This window comes from Raphanus sativus, chromosome 9 (assembly GCF_000801105.2).
Source record: "Raphanus sativus cultivar WK10039 chromosome 9, ASM80110v3, whole genome shotgun sequence".
Taxonomy (NCBI): domain Eukaryota; kingdom Viridiplantae; phylum Streptophyta; class Magnoliopsida; order Brassicales; family Brassicaceae; genus Raphanus; species Raphanus sativus.
The window spans coordinates 18,282,841-18,300,882 of record NC_079519.1 but is presented as its reverse complement, the minus strand read 5'-3'; the positions used below and the strand labels follow the sequence as shown (position 1 = coordinate 18,300,882).

General features: G+C 38.2%; 1 protein-coding gene across 4 annotated transcripts; it reads left to right on the top strand.

The window, feature by feature from the left end:
• Window positions 1-15,331: 15,331 nt before the first annotated feature.
• On the top strand, window positions 15,332-17,896 carry LOC108824266 (zinc finger CCCH domain-containing protein 34). 4 transcript variants are annotated; one of them, XR_008938543.1, is made up of 7 exons: window positions 15,332-15,716; window positions 15,792-15,902; window positions 16,021-16,095; window positions 16,212-16,995; window positions 17,080-17,205; window positions 17,320-17,401; window positions 17,481-17,896. XR_008938543.1 is itself a non-coding variant. In XM_018597660.2 (3 exons), exons 1-3 carry the CDS (start codon window positions 15,626-15,628, stop codon window positions 16,047-16,049), a joined length of 231 nt encoding a protein of 76 aa, XP_018453162.1. In that variant the 5' UTR covers window positions 15,338-15,625; the 3' UTR covers window positions 16,050-16,205. The 4 variants fall into 4 exon arrangements, 2 of the variants coding, with proteins under 2 accessions (XP_018453162.1, XP_018453161.1); XR_001945185.2 differs by having other exon boundaries at window positions 15,333-15,716; window positions 15,792-15,948; XM_018597660.2 differs by lacking the exons at window positions 16,212-16,995; window positions 17,080-17,205; window positions 17,320-17,401; window positions 17,481-17,896 and having other exon boundaries at window positions 15,338-15,716; window positions 16,021-16,205.
• The last annotated feature ends 146 nt before the right edge of the window (window positions 17,897-18,042 follow it).

Sequence of the window (18,042 nt, the reverse complement as noted above, 5' to 3'; positions counted from 1 at the left end):
AACAGCTTTCGTAAGATCAAGCTCGGCCATATTTTACGAAACATCATTCATAAAACCAAACAATATTGTATCTGGAACATAACCAGTTCGCTCGCAGCCTGACGAACTGAGAGCCTCACTCGAGTGACGCCTTGTCCATTGACCCGTCTTTCCAAAACGCCCCTCTTTGTCTGCTTCTCCTCCCTTTTGGTTCAACAATTTCGTAAAATTCCTTCGATGCATAAAACACAATGTGATTTTACCAGATTCTGCTACGTTGAGTCGAAAGCATCTATTCATAACGTTGATAGACTTTTCAACAATATACAAAGCGCACCTGGTCAATTTGGTAAAACCAGAGATACGAAGAAACGAGGACGAACTTGGACATTGATATCCCTTCCTCATTCTGATATTCTCGAAAACCAATCCATATGAAATTCGGTAACTTACTTTTCGAAGTCCTTTGACGTTGAATCGAAAGTGGCCATTCCTAAACGCATAATAAACTTTCGATAAAGTCAGAAGAAAAGAGGAGAAGAAGAAGGAAGAAGGGGCAATCTCGAATCATCAATGGGACTAAGGTTTTAATTTTTTGGTAGGAAAGGAACGAAACGTCTTGAAAACTGCCTTAGAATTTAGGCAACTTAGAACCTAGGTGGATAGTCTAGCAAGCTAAGTCTTAGGCAAATTTTACAGTCTTGTTTTATTGTTCCTTGACTTTCCAGGCAGAACTTGCAAACCGATCTAGTCTCTCGAAAACCGAGAAACGATCGCCACGCATTCTAAGGCACACTCGTCATGCTTCCTAAAGAAAGAAAAACCTTCGAAAGAACGGTTAACCCGTTTTCTTTCGTAAAATAAAATAACGGATACAATGGATATCAGTCGTAGATACTTTTTGCTCCACAAGGTTGTCGATTCCTGCTTTTACTACTCTCGGCTACGTCCAAGCAGGAAATGACCCTACAACCGAACCCACACATATTCTACGACGATCCTTTACCAACAACTTCCCTGGCTATATGGCTGCACCTAGCCTCCATGCCAATCCGAAACTACTGAGCGATCACCGCTCCAACCGCTTAAACGGCTAACGGCTAATCGACAATCCACGAGTTGTCGTGAAACGCCAAGTGACTATTATGCAAGCAGTTTGTCGTATAACCCAGAATCGGAAATCATACGATGAATTCTTCGTAACGAAACTCAAACGTAACAACCATATGGTTAACAGAAGATGTAAGCTTATCATCAATAGATTAAGTTCTATATGCCACATAAAACGCGGCATAAAAAGAAACACTCATAACAAAGCTCCTAGAGCTATAATAGTCATTCTTAAAAATTCAAAAAAAAAGTTCCGGAAGGCCAACACTTCACAAAACACAGTGAAGTTAGACGCTTATCCCTGGTAAATTTACACGATCCTTCGGTCCAAAATCCTCAAAACAATTCGCCAACTACTAAACGGCTACGACAACGGATCAAGTATCCACAAAACGATTATCACATCCGGACACATGTCTCTCATCGCTTACACCTAAAAACACTCACTAAAAAGTAGCATACGGACCAAGCGACAAAATCAAGATCCGAAGTGACTACTCGGATTCTACCCTTTGCACTTGACGAAAGTATAAATCAAATCATAAGCGAAAACCCATAAACCTTCTTATGGCATAAGAAAAATAAAGTCGCAGCATTGCGAGACGTCGCTTCATGCTCGAATAAACATTTTTCGACCAAAATTTCATATGCCTTCTAAACGACATCATATCGTTGTTGCTGATCACAACAAGCAAACTCTAACGTCCTAAACAGACAAGCCACCTAAGGGTAGTCTCTCTTACATCCGACCAGGATACCATAGCGCGCTATACAAGAAAACCAAAATTTCGTTTGAGTGCTTCGTAAAGGAAGTAGCTCCGACTCGTACCCAGACAAATCATAATAAGCCGATAACACTTCGCGGATTTTAAAATGGTACGAGTCAGGTTAAAATCGCAAACAGGCAAAACAAATGCCGATTTGTCATCGCAAAGCCTCAGTCCGAAAGTAAACCTAGGTCTTGCCCTAAACCCAGCCTTGCTGGTACTTAACATCTCACAGACATAGTATCAACACCCAATACGAGATCCCAAAACTTGTCTCTTCACTTAAGTCTATCCGTTTCACGAACCTTCGCATAAATCAGTAAACTGCGAAAAATCTCGCTTTGTACAATCGATGGATACGGTGATCATCGGAGAGGCAGGAATGAGACGACAATTAACACAATGTCCCTCTAACTTCGATAAACAGAAGTTCTCTCTATTTATAAAAACCACGATTTTATAGATTTGATCAAAATATTTTTTACAGGCCAAACTTGGCCGAAACAAACAGCCTCCGAGGCTACTCTTGCGGCCGACAAAGGTCCAATACGAAATACCATCGACAGCAACATGCTCGAAATAACTAGACGATAAAGTCTCACTGGAAAACAGGTCATAAGAATCTTAACTCCAAGACGAACTACGAATGGCTTGATCCCTTTTGACAAAGGGTACGTAGACAGCTTTCATCAAGCGCAGCCCCAATCTATAAGATTCCACTCTTTTTAGAATGAATGTACAACTTTCAACGGACATTTTCAACAGTTAATTCCGCCCAACTTGACTAACTTGTCTTATCGCACGCTAGAATCTCACATCTAAGATCTACGGTTCTAACGGGCTGGGGGCTAACTGTTGGGGTCAAAAACAGTTACGACGAAATTAACATTCGAAAATATTTCTTGAAAAAGATTACTGATTGCAGATAGTACTAAAGATGCTAAAGTGGATCAACTTGCCATCTATATTCACTAGCTAAGATTGTTTGAAGGAACCAAAGCTGACCTCCAACACTAATATTGACTTATTTGCTTATCTTGGGGCTTGGAAATCACTGGATCGGAATCCTCCTACAAGTCTGGAAGGTAAAAAGTCTGTGTGTTTCTGGTTCCCTTCCTTCTCTCTCTTCGGCATCTCGAGATCTAAGTTTATGTTATAAAAGATTGAAATGATTTCTTGAGAGGCAGAGGGGTAGGAGTGTCTCCTGCGACCCCAATATTCTAAATCTCAAGAATGATCACACATTGTGGAAACGAGGGGTAGGAGTGATTCCTGCGATCCCATTATTCGCTACACTTTGCCAAAAAAAAAATGTATAAGTTACTATGCAAATGTCAATAAGATGGACTAGATGACCTATGTGGCATCGAAACCTGTTGAAACTGAAACTAATAAGAGATTCAGTGAAGAGAGAAGAGGGGAGAAAGGGATCAGAGAAGAATACATGTGTGTTCAGATACTTGTTTGAGTTGAATCCATGTGTCCTTTGATCGATACTCCCAAGGTAAAGCCTGCACTTTTATTTTATGTTAAGTAATGAGGTTAGTAGAGGGGAATATCAGATGAGAATTGCTAAGTTGTTGACTAGATGAGTTTGGTTGCTAAGCTAGGATAAGGCATGATGAACTTCTGTGATTAGGATGTTTAGACATGAATTGCAAACCCATAGAGTGATGACTTCAATATATTGAATCCTTGAGTTCCTGGTATTTCCAAACCTTTTCCAAAGACTATTGTTTTTGCTTGAGGACAAGCAAATGAGTAAGTCTGGGGAGTTGATATAACATGGATTTTACCCGTTTTTAACCATGGTATACTAGTATTTTATTATATATTTAATCTGTTTTCTAGCATGTTAGGTATGTTTTCAGGTTCAGGAGCATTTTGTGAGAAAGTGATGTTTTTGGAGAATTTTGGAGTGCAAGAGATGATACACCCGAGTTGACCATTCAAGAATAAGTCGGAAGTCAACATTGCGATTATAATCGATCGATACTCATCTTGAGTTGTCGATTGATGTAGCTGAGAAGATCCGCGTACTAGAAGATTATAATCGATCGATACACATTTAGTGTTGTCGATCGATATCGAGGACGAAATGGTTTAGCCGACTACTTCACCAAGACTTCACCAAATTACGAGATTGCCCCTGACGAGTTTTTAACCTAATGGAAATGCTTAAATAATCCTGCAAAGTGTTTTTGACGGCAACATTCGAAAGTAGCAATCTTGAATTATCCATTTGAGCGATGCATGTCTCCCGTTGAGAAGAACGACAGTTCCTCCTTGAGACCTTGTGGTCATATTCGGCTCGCGCCTAGGCAGATCTAGAAGTCGTCGATCGATATCCCAACATGTGAATCGATCGGCGCCGCGAAAGGTGTATCGCTCGATATCTCAAAAGGATATCGACCGACTCTTTTTCTGTGTCATCATGCGAAAGGTGTGGCCAGAGATCTAGATATTTTAACCTGTGATTCATCACATATGTTAAGCGGCTGAGATCTATAGTATCATGCAAGCAACTTGTTAAAGCATTTATAGAGATTATAATCTTCATTCCTGAATAGAAACCCTATGTCTAGCACTCTTTATCACATTTAAACAACCCATCATATTGTTAGTTAGAGCAACTACCTTGCTCATTTTAGGAATTGTTAATTTCATTTATATCATATAAACCAACCTTGCCTAGGATTGATTAGTAGATTTTATTTAATTGGTTCCCTAACTCCTCGTGATTCGATCCCTAAGTACTACAGCTGTACATCTTATTTGAGAGAGTAAGCTCTACTGGGTAATTTGAGCACTATCACTCGCTATAGGGGGAGTGAGCTCACTCAATACAAGCTCACTCGCTATAGGGAGTGAGCTCAGACACAAGCTCGGTCGCTATAGCGACCGAGCCTAGACACAAGCTCGGTCGATATAGCGACCGAGCCCAGACACAAGCTCGGTCACTATAGCGACTGAGCTTCATACAAAGCTCGGTCACTATAGCGACTGAGCCTCATACAAAGCTCGGTCGCTATAGCGACAGAGCATACGAACATCAACAATTTTCCGAAACATCCAAAGTCTTCCGAAACGACGATACGACTATGCACTCTCGACTATCCTTATAACAATCCTCCGCAAGTCACGGCTAAACATTTCTTGATTTCTTGATCAAATGGGATCGTCCGTTCGGTTTACGATGAAACCGCGGAAACTTAACTTTACCGGAGAAATCGGAACAAACGTCTCAAATCAAAAGACGGCCCAAAGGGTCCTAAACTTGATTCGAGGCCCACTTACGATTTCTTAAAATCCCATAAATCTTGTGACGGTTTATGCTTGGAGGATAAACATCAGTTTCCGCGGATAAATGGAAAATTTCCGCAGATAATCATGAAGATCGGAAAAAATGAAATATTTCCATTTTTCGGACAATGACGGCTTAAGGGCAGAAGAGGGAAGCGTAAACCGACCTAGAATGGGAGTATATAAGGAGCTCAAGGCGAGAGGCATAGAAGCAGAGAAAAAAGAGAGGGATAGAGAGCAGATCTGATACGCCCAAAATCGGGAGGATGGCTTTGGCCGGATGTTGGATATGAACCGAGAAGGCAAGGCACTTCTGGAACTGGATGGATTGATAGGATCGTCAAGAGGTGCGGAATGACTCTTGATATACCAACGATCTAAGGCTAACCACCAAAAAATGGATGAATGTGTTGGCTAACCAACAAACAACACACAAAGATGATTGGCTGACCACCAAATCAACAAGCCGGTTCACACCGATGAACTAGCTAAGAACTCTCTCTCACTCAGAGAAGAAGAAAGAAAATAAACAACCAAAATGAACTGATTTTATTCATGAAAGGGACTACATATTTATACTACTTGTAGTCAAAGAGAGACATAAAGAAAATGCGGAAAAAGATGCATAGCAAATACAACATTTGACTAGAATTATTAAAGGGAGTCAAATGTGCGGAAAATAATATAGTCTTGGTCAAGGTTGGTGATTTTGATGAAGACCAGTCAAAGTGATCCTTGCTTCTGTCCAGGTTCATTCTGGTCGTGCTGGTCCATGGTGGGAATGATCAGGATGGACGCCGGACGATCCCCACAGCCCGAATTCGCGAGAACTGAAGATCACCTGATTTGTAAATTGCATAACTTCCACATCTGAACTCCGTTTGATCTGATTCTTCTTCGAGGAGTTCCATAATTGAGTTGAGCACATTCTCCAAGTAATTTCATGAGTAGAAGATATGAATCAAACAATGAACATATATCATTACTGCTTCCCATGACCAAACCATGCATGTCTGTTTTGCCCGGTGTGCTATCCAATGGTGCATCAAAACCAGCTCCTTCTTCAGTGTCACTTAGCTCATCCAGCTCCAAAGTAGTGTCACTTATCTCACTCAGCTCATCCAGCTCCAAAGTAGTGTCACGATCTGATGGAAAAATCTCGGTTAGATCAAGCTGGACGGCATGATCACCATCATGGGCTATGTCCATGAACCAAAAAGGACGGTGCTCGATTTTGGTTCTATCAAGATCCGAGATCCTAGACTTAGAGAACTTTGAACTTAGGTGGTTAGACTAGCGAGGCAGGACCTAGAATGTTTGTCCGCCTCTTGTTCTATTTTCATCTTCTCCGCAGACTTCCGTTCCTCTCGGAAGGATCTAACGATTCTTTTACTTAGAGTTCCGCACATAGAAACCCTAGGCATTATTCTCGACATGCCCGTTTCTATGACCAACGCTCATACTAGACGAACTCCGCCAGGCAGTTTGATCTCTTGTTCAATCCTTTCTAACTGAACTACGTCCGACTTGATCCTCGAAAGGGGTACGTAGGCAGCCTTTCATAAGGTTCAGTCCCAAATCCTAACAAAACCTTTTTCGTACGATTTTCGTTTTTTATTATCGAGCTGCGAGTCAATTAGGCTTAAAGTTTTGAGACGGCAAGAACTAGGAAAATCGCCGACAGTTCTCGCAGTCAAAGCTTTTACAATCTTTTGTAATCGTCGCAACGCTCTTACGCGAATTCGAAACATATATCTACTTTGCGTAAAACTCGTTTTGTTATCTTTTCATATTTTCTGCGTCTATTTGGTCACTTGTCGTTGGCTCCGCAGAAATCTGGGACCTTTGGGAAATTAGGGTTTTCCTACTTTCCTTATTTATACGATAATTTGACGGTGCGAATTTCGGTTCTCACACTTTTCTTCTTCAGATTCGACTTCTCCATTCTCCAAGAGCACCATCACCTTTTGGTTTGGACATCGGTTGGCATAGTGGCCAAGACCTTGACACCTAAAGCATTGGATGTCTCTAGTCCGCTTGGTAGCCTCTTCTCTCTTTTCTCTATCAACACGAGCAGGGACATTAGTCTTAAAAGCTGTATTTGTTGTGGAAGAAGACTTACCCTTGTCTTGATAGTTTGGCTTGGAAGCAAAGGTCGGATTAGAAGCAAAAGTCGGTTTAGAGAGACCCTTTCTCTTGACTTGTTTCTCAATCAGCACGGCCTTGTGTAGCATCTGTCCATGCTGTCATAGTCTTCCAGCTCCATGCAGTCTTGTATGTCACGGTTGAGCCCGGTAAGAAATCTGGCCATGGTGGCGTCTAAGGGCTCGTCTACATCAGCTTTGATCATCAAGGTCTCCATCTCCTGGTAATAGTTCTCAACTGACTTAGAACCTTGAAGCAAACGCCTGAGTTTATGATGTAGATCTCGGTGGTAATGGTCGGGAACAAAGCGTCTCCGCATCAGCATGGAAAGCTCATCCCATGTATCAATTGGCGCCTCACCTGCTCTCCTCCTGCTAGTCACAACTCGATCATACCAGTTAATAGCATAGCCAGTAAACTCAGCAGCAGCAAGTCTAACCTTTTTAATATCAGGAAAATTTTGACAATCAAACACAAACTAAATTTTTCTTTCCCATTCAAGAAAAGCATCCGGATCATTTTTACCATCAAAACTTGAAATTTTCAATTTCAAACCACCCAAGCCATCATTAGTTCTTTCATTTCTACCAAAAGGATTGATATCACCTCGGTTTTGATGTCTAGGAACTCTTCTTGGACGGTTGATGGATCGATCATCATCAAAAGACTCTTCTCGGATTTCAAGGTCGAACCGGCTGTGCCTCCTTGGATGGTCACGTCTGGTTCTGGTTCGTGACTGATTTGGACGGCCCTGAAGTTCATCTACCCTCTGATGGATCGCTTCCAAACCTGTATTCAACAAGTTAGACATATAATCATTGAGAGCACGCATTTGCAAGTTAGATAATCCAGCATGTGAGTTTCCGGGACGGTTTCTTTCTTCTTCACTATCCATGGTTTCCTGAAAACTTAAACAAGGTAAAGTTAGAGTAAAAACCTCACACTCTCAGGTGTTTATCCTCACCCACACACGTGTTTCCCTCAAATTTTTGGTAATCACACAAGAGAGTTCCTCCCAAAGTTCTAAGAGAGCAAACTAGATCACCCAATGAGAAAATCCAAGTGAACCACAAAATATCAAGAGAGAAAGATAAGAGATTTAGAGGGGAACCCGCCTTAACCACCTCAAAGGCCGGATTTCTCTTCGGCCAGCAGGCTTTCTCTTCCACCACCACACCACAAATCAAACTTTGAATTTCTCTTTTTTATACTTTTTTTTATATGATCTCTTTTATTTTATTTTTTTATATATATGGGGGTAATGAGGGCCCCGGGTTCAAGATAGATAGATAAGAAATTTAGATGAAGAATATGGAAGATGAGAAGAAATGGATTGAAAAAGAGTTACCGTAAGAGTGTCTCTGATACCACTTGATAGAACCAAAATCGGGATTACTCTTTTGGTATGGATGATATGAACTCCGAAGAGAACTGATGGATCGAGGGGTGACACTAAGGGTTGCGGAATAGCCCAAAAATACTACCAGAGATTCGAAGGTTGCCGGATGTGACGCACTGGTCCAACACAACGAAGTGGCTCGCTTGGAGATAACCTCACCAAGTGAAATATGAATGTTCTAAGCAAAGAACAATGAGAGAAAACTTAAAAGAGATCAATGGAAAATCGATGTGTATTTTTATTCATGAGATCCCACATATTTATAAGGTTTGTGAGTCAAAGAAACATAAAGAAAGATGTGGGGAAAGACAACATAGAAAATAGAAATGTAAGAAAACAAGACATAGAATTTTGAAATTTGGCGAGATTCATTGAGATGAGGAAAATGAGGAAGACTTGGCGAGATTCATTGAGATGTCCAGGTTCATTAAGATGTCCAGGTTCATGCTGTGATGATCAAGTCGTTCGCGGTAAAGAGCAGGACGGACATAAGGCTGCCCGCGTCGTTGATCGTCGATGATCCATGAACGGATGAAGAGATAGCTCGACCCAAATCTTCAGAGAGCTTTAGTAACATTCTTTTGGAGAAGTTGGAAGCATCGATCGTCATGAAATCATCAAAGTGGTCGGAAAGGTCGTGATCAGCATGATCCGGGCGTGCGGTACGTCCCAAACAGGCCAGGAAAGAAAGGCTAAGTCCGGAGTCTGATTCTTCTCGATGATCATGGGTTCTCGCTTGACTGTTGGCTCTAGAATGACGAATGGGTTGGGGAATGACGAATGGTTCGGCTGATTTGGTCATCCGGTCGTGGATCCATCCTTAGGTCACGTCCGGGTGCACGCGGGTCGATCTGGTACACGGCTTTGTCCGATGATCGGGTACGGCTGAATGGCTGAACCTCAGTTGGACTGATCTGATCGTCCTGGTCACCATGCTGGGTTTGCTCCACGTCCTGATCCATGTCCTGGGGTTTATCACCTTGTGTGTTTCCTCTTCTTTCTCTTACATTTCACTCGGTCATGATTTTAGCATGGGAAAGATCCAAACTCATGGGACACGAAACTTAAAGAAGTGTGAGTCAGCATTACATTCGGAATTTGAAACGCTATGATGGAAACAGAAAGCATGCTACAATATTTGAACTGTCACAGTTTTAGAACAGATTGCAATGATCTAATTGCAATGATAAAGGATCCAAATGCTCGGCCAAACTTCTCAACCGAGTTAGAAATCATTCAAATTCTTCACATGTGTATCTCTGACTTCAACATCTGTTACATTTAAAGGATACAAAATGGAATTGATGATTCGCTAGGTAGGATTGCTCACTCATTTCATAAATCTCTTTGACAAAAATGAATAACTCAACATGTGGCAAATAATTGAGAAATAGCTAAAAATGTCACATTCATAATAATATTTTCATGTTTATCTTAACCACTTTTACTCATATTTTTAAAGAGAAAAAAACATGTGTAACCTTAAAGTTAATTTTGACTTAGGGATAATAGTTAACGGGTGGGGTAGAGATTTTGAAATGTGGAGTTTAGGATTCTAATAAGAACAATACTTAGGTTCACCTCTCGGGTGAACCTTTAAATTCACCTTTTTCCTTATTCTAATCAAATTACCATATATAGATTAATGACACATAAATAAAAATAATAAAAACTAAACTTTAAAAAAGTCAAAATAGCTTAAAAAATAATAACAAAAGTTTTAACCCTAAACTTTAAATCATAAACTTTAAACCATAAATCTAAACGCAAATCCTAAACACAAATCCTAAATTATAAACTCAAACCCTAAATCTTAAACCCAAACCTATACCCTAGATCCAAACTATATACCCTAAATCCTAAATCTAAACTCAAATCCTAGACTCTAAACCCAAACCGTAAATCCTAGAGGTGAATTTAAAGGTTCACCTCAGAGGTGAATCTAAGTATTGTTCTTCTAATAAATATATAAATAATTGATCAAAATTGTTTAAAAAAAATTAAAAATTGTTTCAAAATTAATTTTTGAATTTCAAAAAGAAAATTTGAAAAACAAATTTGGTAAAAAAAGTTTGAAAAAATCAAAAAAGTTTATAAAAGTCGAATTTGAAAATGTATAATCTGAAACATATTTTAAAAAAAAAAAACAATTGTTTTTTATTTGTTTAAATAATTATGTATTATGTATATAGAGTAAGGATATAGAAGTCTTTTGCCTTTTAATGAACAATATATTTTTGAAAATGTTTCTTTAGTGGTGGTAAACATGAACAATGGTATCAACAATGTGGTAAACATAAAAAAACTTCAATTTGAGGCAATTTTCAGAAGTGTTTGGGGTAGTTTTTAGTACCAAAAAGAACTGGTCGTGTCTGTATTTTTAGCGGTTCCTTTATTTCATATACTAGATTCTGACTAGGCATTTTGAAGAACAGATATATTTTTGTTTTAACTTTTTTGAAAATTTTAATTTTATATTTGAGTTTTCGTAATTATATTTCTATTTAATATTAATTTAATTTGATAGAGTAGTCTTTTAAATAAATGAAAGAAATAGTTAGACATAATATTTATCAATATGTCATGTTTCTGTTTTAATAGAATAAATATAGTCCATTGTGTAAATCCTGTTTTTATTTTTATTTATGTGTTGCTATCCAAAAATATGTGTTTTGTGTTTTGGTAAATATCTTAAATTTAGTGTTTTATATCGACAAAAAAATAAACTCTCTCTCTGAGCGACAAAAAAGGCGACCGTATTCAACACACCTTTTCATCTTTGCGCGCATCACCGGCGGTTCCGACCGCCGGTTTCTTTTCTGTTTTTTTTTATATTTTCCTTCCACAACAAACCAATGAATTGTTTGATTCTACTATCCACAATTGGATTCATCTTCAATCGATGCTTTTATTCACCCATTCAAAGACGTTACTCTCTTTGTTTACCCCAATCACCGCCTCTTATGTCGGTAATTGACATGGGTTTGATTTTCCTTTGTTCATTTCTGGAATCATGGGACAGAGTTTTGAAGCGATCTCGTCGAATGGAAGATTTGATTTTCTCCATTACAGAGAATCTTCTTCCGGCAAATCAAGTTGGATCTGTCGGTGTAATTCCGACCAATCTCTGTGGTTTCGTCGGCACTTTACCCGAGCACTTGTTGCACGATGTTTATTTTCCTCTTCTAGTCATTCTTGGAGAGACGCATTAATTTCTTAAGGCACCTTGGCCTCGAGACTATGACATCGTTTCCATCGTGCGTCACTCACCGTCAAAATCCAACTTTAGAGTACAGAGAAGAACTTTTGTGCATGAGGAAACTAAGTTTGCAGAGAGAAATCAGCACTTGTTACAAATGGCCTTGTCAACGGTTTCGATTGACATCCATCAGAAAATATTTGTGCGTATGGGTGGATGGGATAAACAGAAGACTAATCATCAGTCTACCGAAGTTACAAAAGGTGTAGTATGGAGTCTATTTTAATACAAAGAGCACGGTGGTACCGTGTCAATGTTTCAAAGCATGCTCTGGATACAATCAGTTTTTACTGTATGATATGGAAAAGTAAAATGCTAAAGTGGCATGCCTATCATATCAGAGAAAGAAGAATTCTGGAGAAGGAAAATAATAGATCACATATTTTGTTAGCGTGTAAGGCTTACTGCAAAAGAAAACAACGTCAATCTTCACTTCTACAAATAATTTGTCTTCAGCATATGTCGTATATTTTTGTTTCTATAATAAATTGTATCTTATTGCTTTGTATACGATTCTGTAACTATGTTTGTACTTCGGTATATCAAAAAAGTCAAATTAGACGGTAAAAAAAAATTTAGTGTTTTATAGATTATTGTTTCACTTGAACCGAATGTTTTTTTATATTGGAAAACACATAATATTAAAGTTTAATACGGTAATGTTCTCAATCTCAGTTGTAGAGCATGTATTAATTTTTATTGTTTATTACATAGCTAAATATATTTAATCTGCTGGTTTTGAAATGTTGTTTGAGCTCTTATGAAAAAAAGGAAAATTGCCAATAAAGAACAAAAAAACAAGGGTGTTGTCTCTTTGGTATAAATCATTTTTTGTCCAGTTTTTCTTATTTTTACTCTTTGTATTTCTGAAAACTAATGAAATAAATACTTTTGTGAATCAAAAAAAATATTAAAAATATAAACAATTAATAAAACACCTATATACACAAGCTGGTATTTGTTTTCCAAAAATTGATAAATAAAAATTTTAAAATACGTTCTACTAAAGGTAGAATGTGCCTGCTACGGAAAATGGTATAGTAGAAAACAATTTCTAAAATAAACACGTTCATCTACTATTTTTAGAACGTGTATTCTACTATTTACTAAATTTCTAAATAAGTGGAATGCGCATTCTATTAATAGTAAAACTATTTAATTTTCATCCGGATGCATCTTCCACTTTTATTAAATATTCTAAATTTCGCGGAATGTATTTTCTAAAATGTACTCTTACGTCTACTAAAAGTAGAAAGCGTGTTCTGGATTTTTCTCAATCTTCTAAACTTTTAGAAGACGCCTTCTACGAATAAAATTACCTGATTTTTGCGAAAATTAATGAAAGTTTCAGTTAAGGAAATATTCTAAAAATCTCCTAAAAATATTCTAACTTCCTAAAACGTGTTATTTTCGATTTTACTTGTCAAAAATAAATAAAAAACGATTATCACCTTTCTTCTTCATCAATCTATGGTTTCTCCATAGCTTTTCTTTTGATTTTTTTTCACAAACTCTTGTTCTCTATGATGCATATTTATACCACATGTTGTGTTTGGAAATTAGGTGCAACTAATGGATGGATTTTTTCTGCTGATGACAAAGGGGATAGGCTACAGTTATTGCAATCAAATTCTACTTTAGAGGATTTAAAAAGAATGGTTGTGGAGGATTTTGATATGGAAAAATATAGCTTAGCCAATTTGGAGTTCAGTTATCTACCTACTGAGTTGATCAATACATCAATTTCCCCACCTGTGATAATTGCAAACGATCGACAGCTTAAGAATTTTGTTGGCTATGTTGAAAAGAATGTTTCTACTCAGTTGTGTGTAACATCTAAAGCCAAGGCTCAGAATCCGAATGAAGCAGACTTTGATCTTAACAAGTCGCCTGCTGATTCAAGTGCTGATGAAGAGGAGAGCAACTCGTTGAACAGAAGGGACGAGTCAGCTCATGTGTTTGCTGAAACGCAGAGGACGAAAAAGAAATAAAAGCCATAAGCAGTTGAAGTTGATGAGGATGGCTATGATGCTGATATTGTGATCTCTGAATAAGAGAACATAGATAATATGTCAAAGTATTCTCTGTTCTATGTTGTTAAGAAGAGTCAATATTTTGAGAACAAAACTTTTCTGAAGGCAGAGAGGCGGAGGCGGAGAGGCGGAGAGATGGAGAGGCGGAGAGGCGGAAAGGGGGAGAGACGGAGAGACGGAGAGGCGGAAAAGCTGAGAGACAGAGAGGCGGAGAGGCGGAGAAAGAAAGAGACAGAGAGGAGCAAGGAAGGAGGGCCGTACACCGCAAGCCGTACACCACCAGTATGAAAAATCATATATATAATGAGACATTTTCTTCTCTTCTTAAGGTGTCCACATCAGATTTTAATAAATGTTTGTGGGACCCATATTTATATTTTTGTTTTAAAATAGTATGTATTCATATGAATATCACTAAATATCACTTAGTGCAGTGGTTTATGTATCATTAAAGAAGCTCACAACCCGGGTTTGAATAGAGAACATGTGTATTTTGCATTTTTATGATTAAATTTAATGAAAGGCAATTATGATTTTTACAAGTCGTCTTCTTCTTTAGACTTTTAGACTTTCTGCAATATTGACTCCGACAGCTCATAATTTTTCAAGAGTTATACATCAGTTTCTTCGTTTTTGCCATTTTCATGAAAACTTCATGAATTTTTAAATATACTACTCGATTATAGGATGAAATGAGTGAAAATTAAGTTTTCAAGAATTTCGGTTTTTGGACTGAGTCAGTTTAAATCGTCATCGTTGGTGTCCGAATTACGTTTTTCCGGTGATTTTATGGTCCTCGGCAGTGATTTTTCGAACAAGATTATGTAATGAATTAATGATTGTTGGGTCATTTTAAATTAACTTACGGCCTATGGCACTCAGTTTCTACATAACCTTTAAAAGGTGAGGCTGATGCATCAGATATACCCAAAAAGCTTCCTAATCGTCTATTCTTTTGCACTGTCTTTGAATATGGCATAGGGTTCTCCCTCTTTGTCGCTTAACTCACACATCCAATGATAAACCATTACACTCTAAACCGCTCTATTCAGTGTCACATATCATTGAAACTCCTTAAATTGATATAATTTCATAGTCCTACTGAAAACTTGATTAGTATAACTTTTTTTATGTTCTTTGTTCTACTTTCTGAAGTTGTCCGCTGAGACCTGTACGCCATGGAGGGATTCGCTAATTTCTCATACTTCAAATCTATAATATAATAAGCGAGTATCACTCCTCTTTATGGGACACGTGTCCTTTTTCTTTTAATGGGCTGTGTTTTGTCTGGGCTTAAGCATGTGATTTGTGTTCTGATTCTATGGATTTTGGCCCACAACATATCTGTTCTTCAGATCGCGAGTGATCCCTCTTCTCTTCCTCTTCCTCTTCCTCTTCCTCTTCCGTTCTTCCGTAAGTACTCAATCAAAAAAGTTTGTAGCTTGAAGGTAGAGAGATCAAGCGACTGAGAGAGAGAGAGTGGTGTGGAAACAAAAGCATGATCTAAGTTTTTCCTCTCAGATTTTCCGACAACAGTATTCTCCAATCGGAGCTTTTAGACATTCCGACAGAAGCATAAAAAGATCATTCCTTTCGTGTGTCTGTGTGTGTGAGGGGGTTTGTCGGAAAAATGAAGCGGTACAGTCGCGCCGGTGAAGAAGGGCCGCGATCGGATCCGTCAATTGAATGGACCTCTCATGGAGTCCAAACCGGAGTCGAAGGTAACGTAAATGCAGCGTCTTTGATTCATCTTAGGGGGATTATATTATTTTTATAAAATGCGTGTTTTTTTGTAGCTTCGATGTGGCGGTTAGGGTTAAGCGGCGGCAGAGCTGGAGGAGGAGGAGGAGGAGGAGAAGCGTACCCGGAGCGATCAAATGAGCCTGATCGTGGAGCGGCATTTGCGGGTACGGTTCAAGATGTCGGTTTAATCACCCGCGAGATCGCGGAGCGGTAAATAAAGTTTCCCACTTTTGAATCAGATCGTTGAATTGGGTTTTTGAAAGCTCTTGGTTTGGTGTTTAGGTTGTTGGAGGTGTGAGAGGAGGAGTTGAAGGAGATGGAGCTTTACCGGAGAGAATAGGACAACCGGTTTGTCAGGTTTTGTAATACTCTATCTCTGTCTTAAAAGCAATGCAGTTTCAGTTTGTCTTCTTTGGTTTCATATAAAAGCTGTGAACTTTAGATTGTTTTGTTTTTTTTTTGGTTTTGATCAGCATTTTATGCGAACGGAAACGTGTAAGTACGGTGCTTCTTGCAAATATCATCATCCCAGACAAGGAGGAGGAGATTCCGTTGCTCTTGTGGCAGGGGTGTTCAAGGAGTTTGGTTTTTGATAGGGCTGGGCGTTCGGGTACCCATTCGGGTTTCGGGTTTTCGAGGTCAAAGATTTCAACCCCATTCGGATATTTCTAAATTTTGGTTCGGGTTCTGTTCGGATCTTTGCGGGTTCGGTTCGGATTCGGATAACCCATTTAAAATGTTTTTAAATTTTCAAAATTCATTATATACTTTAAATTTTCAAAATCTATAAAAAAGATAATATATTACATATAAATTTTCATAACATATATGTCAAAATACCTTAATTTAACATATAAATTAGTTTTCTTTGAATATTTGGATAAAGAATCAATAGATATTTAACTATTTTGGTGTTTTCAGTATACTTTAACTATTTTAAACATTTATTTTTGACTATTTGCATAAATTTTCCGAGTATTTTGGAAAACTTAAAGGTATCTTATATATTTTTAATATACATTATATATAAAAATAATGTATATATATAAGTATATAAATTTATTTCGGATACATTCGGGTACCCAAAATATTTCGGTTCGGATCGGGTTCGGTTTCGGTTCTTTAAATACCGAAATTTTGAACCCGTTCGGATATTTAATCAATTTCGGTTCGGATTCGGTGCTACTTTTTCGGATCGGATTCGGTTTGGTTTTTCGGGTTCGGATTTTTTGCCCAGCCCTAGTTTTTGATTGAACCGTAAGTAACCAAAACCGTTCTTTAGTTACGCTTTCTTACAAATGTTGTTTGCATGGTAGTAACTTATTTCCATACGCATAACAGGAGGGTGGTCGTGTACCTCTCTTTGTGGGATGATGTTGCATCAATGTTTAAGGGTCTCATCAACTCAGGTGATAGGACACAGTCTGTCATGGTGGTCACTATATATGAATCCCAAAATATTTGGAGGTTTGTAAACTGTCACCTTTGTCATCGTAATTATCATGGTTTGTCATTTATTTACTTATGGGGCATCTAATGTTGGTCCACCTAATGCTGTTCGAAACAATATTGCTTCTGTAGGTAACCTATACCTAAACTCAACGCCAGCAACAAAATTTTATTTCGACCCAACCCTTCAAGCCATCTCAGAGTTCACAGCCCGGTATCAACTCATTATGTGTTTAGGTTTGACTAATATTAAGTCTTATAGTAACGTTACATATTATGCTCTCTGGTTTCAGCTTAGAAGGCACAGTGGGATAAGCCTTTTTCCTGCATCGACACCAAAGATGGCATTAAAAAAAAAAGTTGTCTCCATAGGAGAGGCTCAACAAGTTCATTACCAACTCTAATGAACAAGAAAAAGTCCAGGTTCCAGATGAGATTAAGTTGTGTTTGGATTGTAGACAAGAATTTGTGAATAATTAATCTACTGCTTTTGGTGAAGACACATGAAGCCGATTTCATTTGCAAGGGTCGGGTTGTAGAAGTCCACTTTCTCATGTCTGTTTTTTAAATTACCATGCATTTACTCTTTTAAGACTTTCTAATATTTCCACTTTCTCATGTCTTATTTTAAAAAGACAACCCTATCTCCAATGTAAGTCATGGGAGGATGAGATTTTCTTAATTTTAAGTTTCAAAAGATTTCACGTTATATTTACTAGCCTCGATCACATTTAAAACCTGTCATTTACATGACACGCAATACCACTACTAAACATGCAATGTCTAGCTATACGTCTGTTGAGTTTAACCATTTTTCAATTGCATTCCCAGTTAAAAGAAATTCAAACATCATAG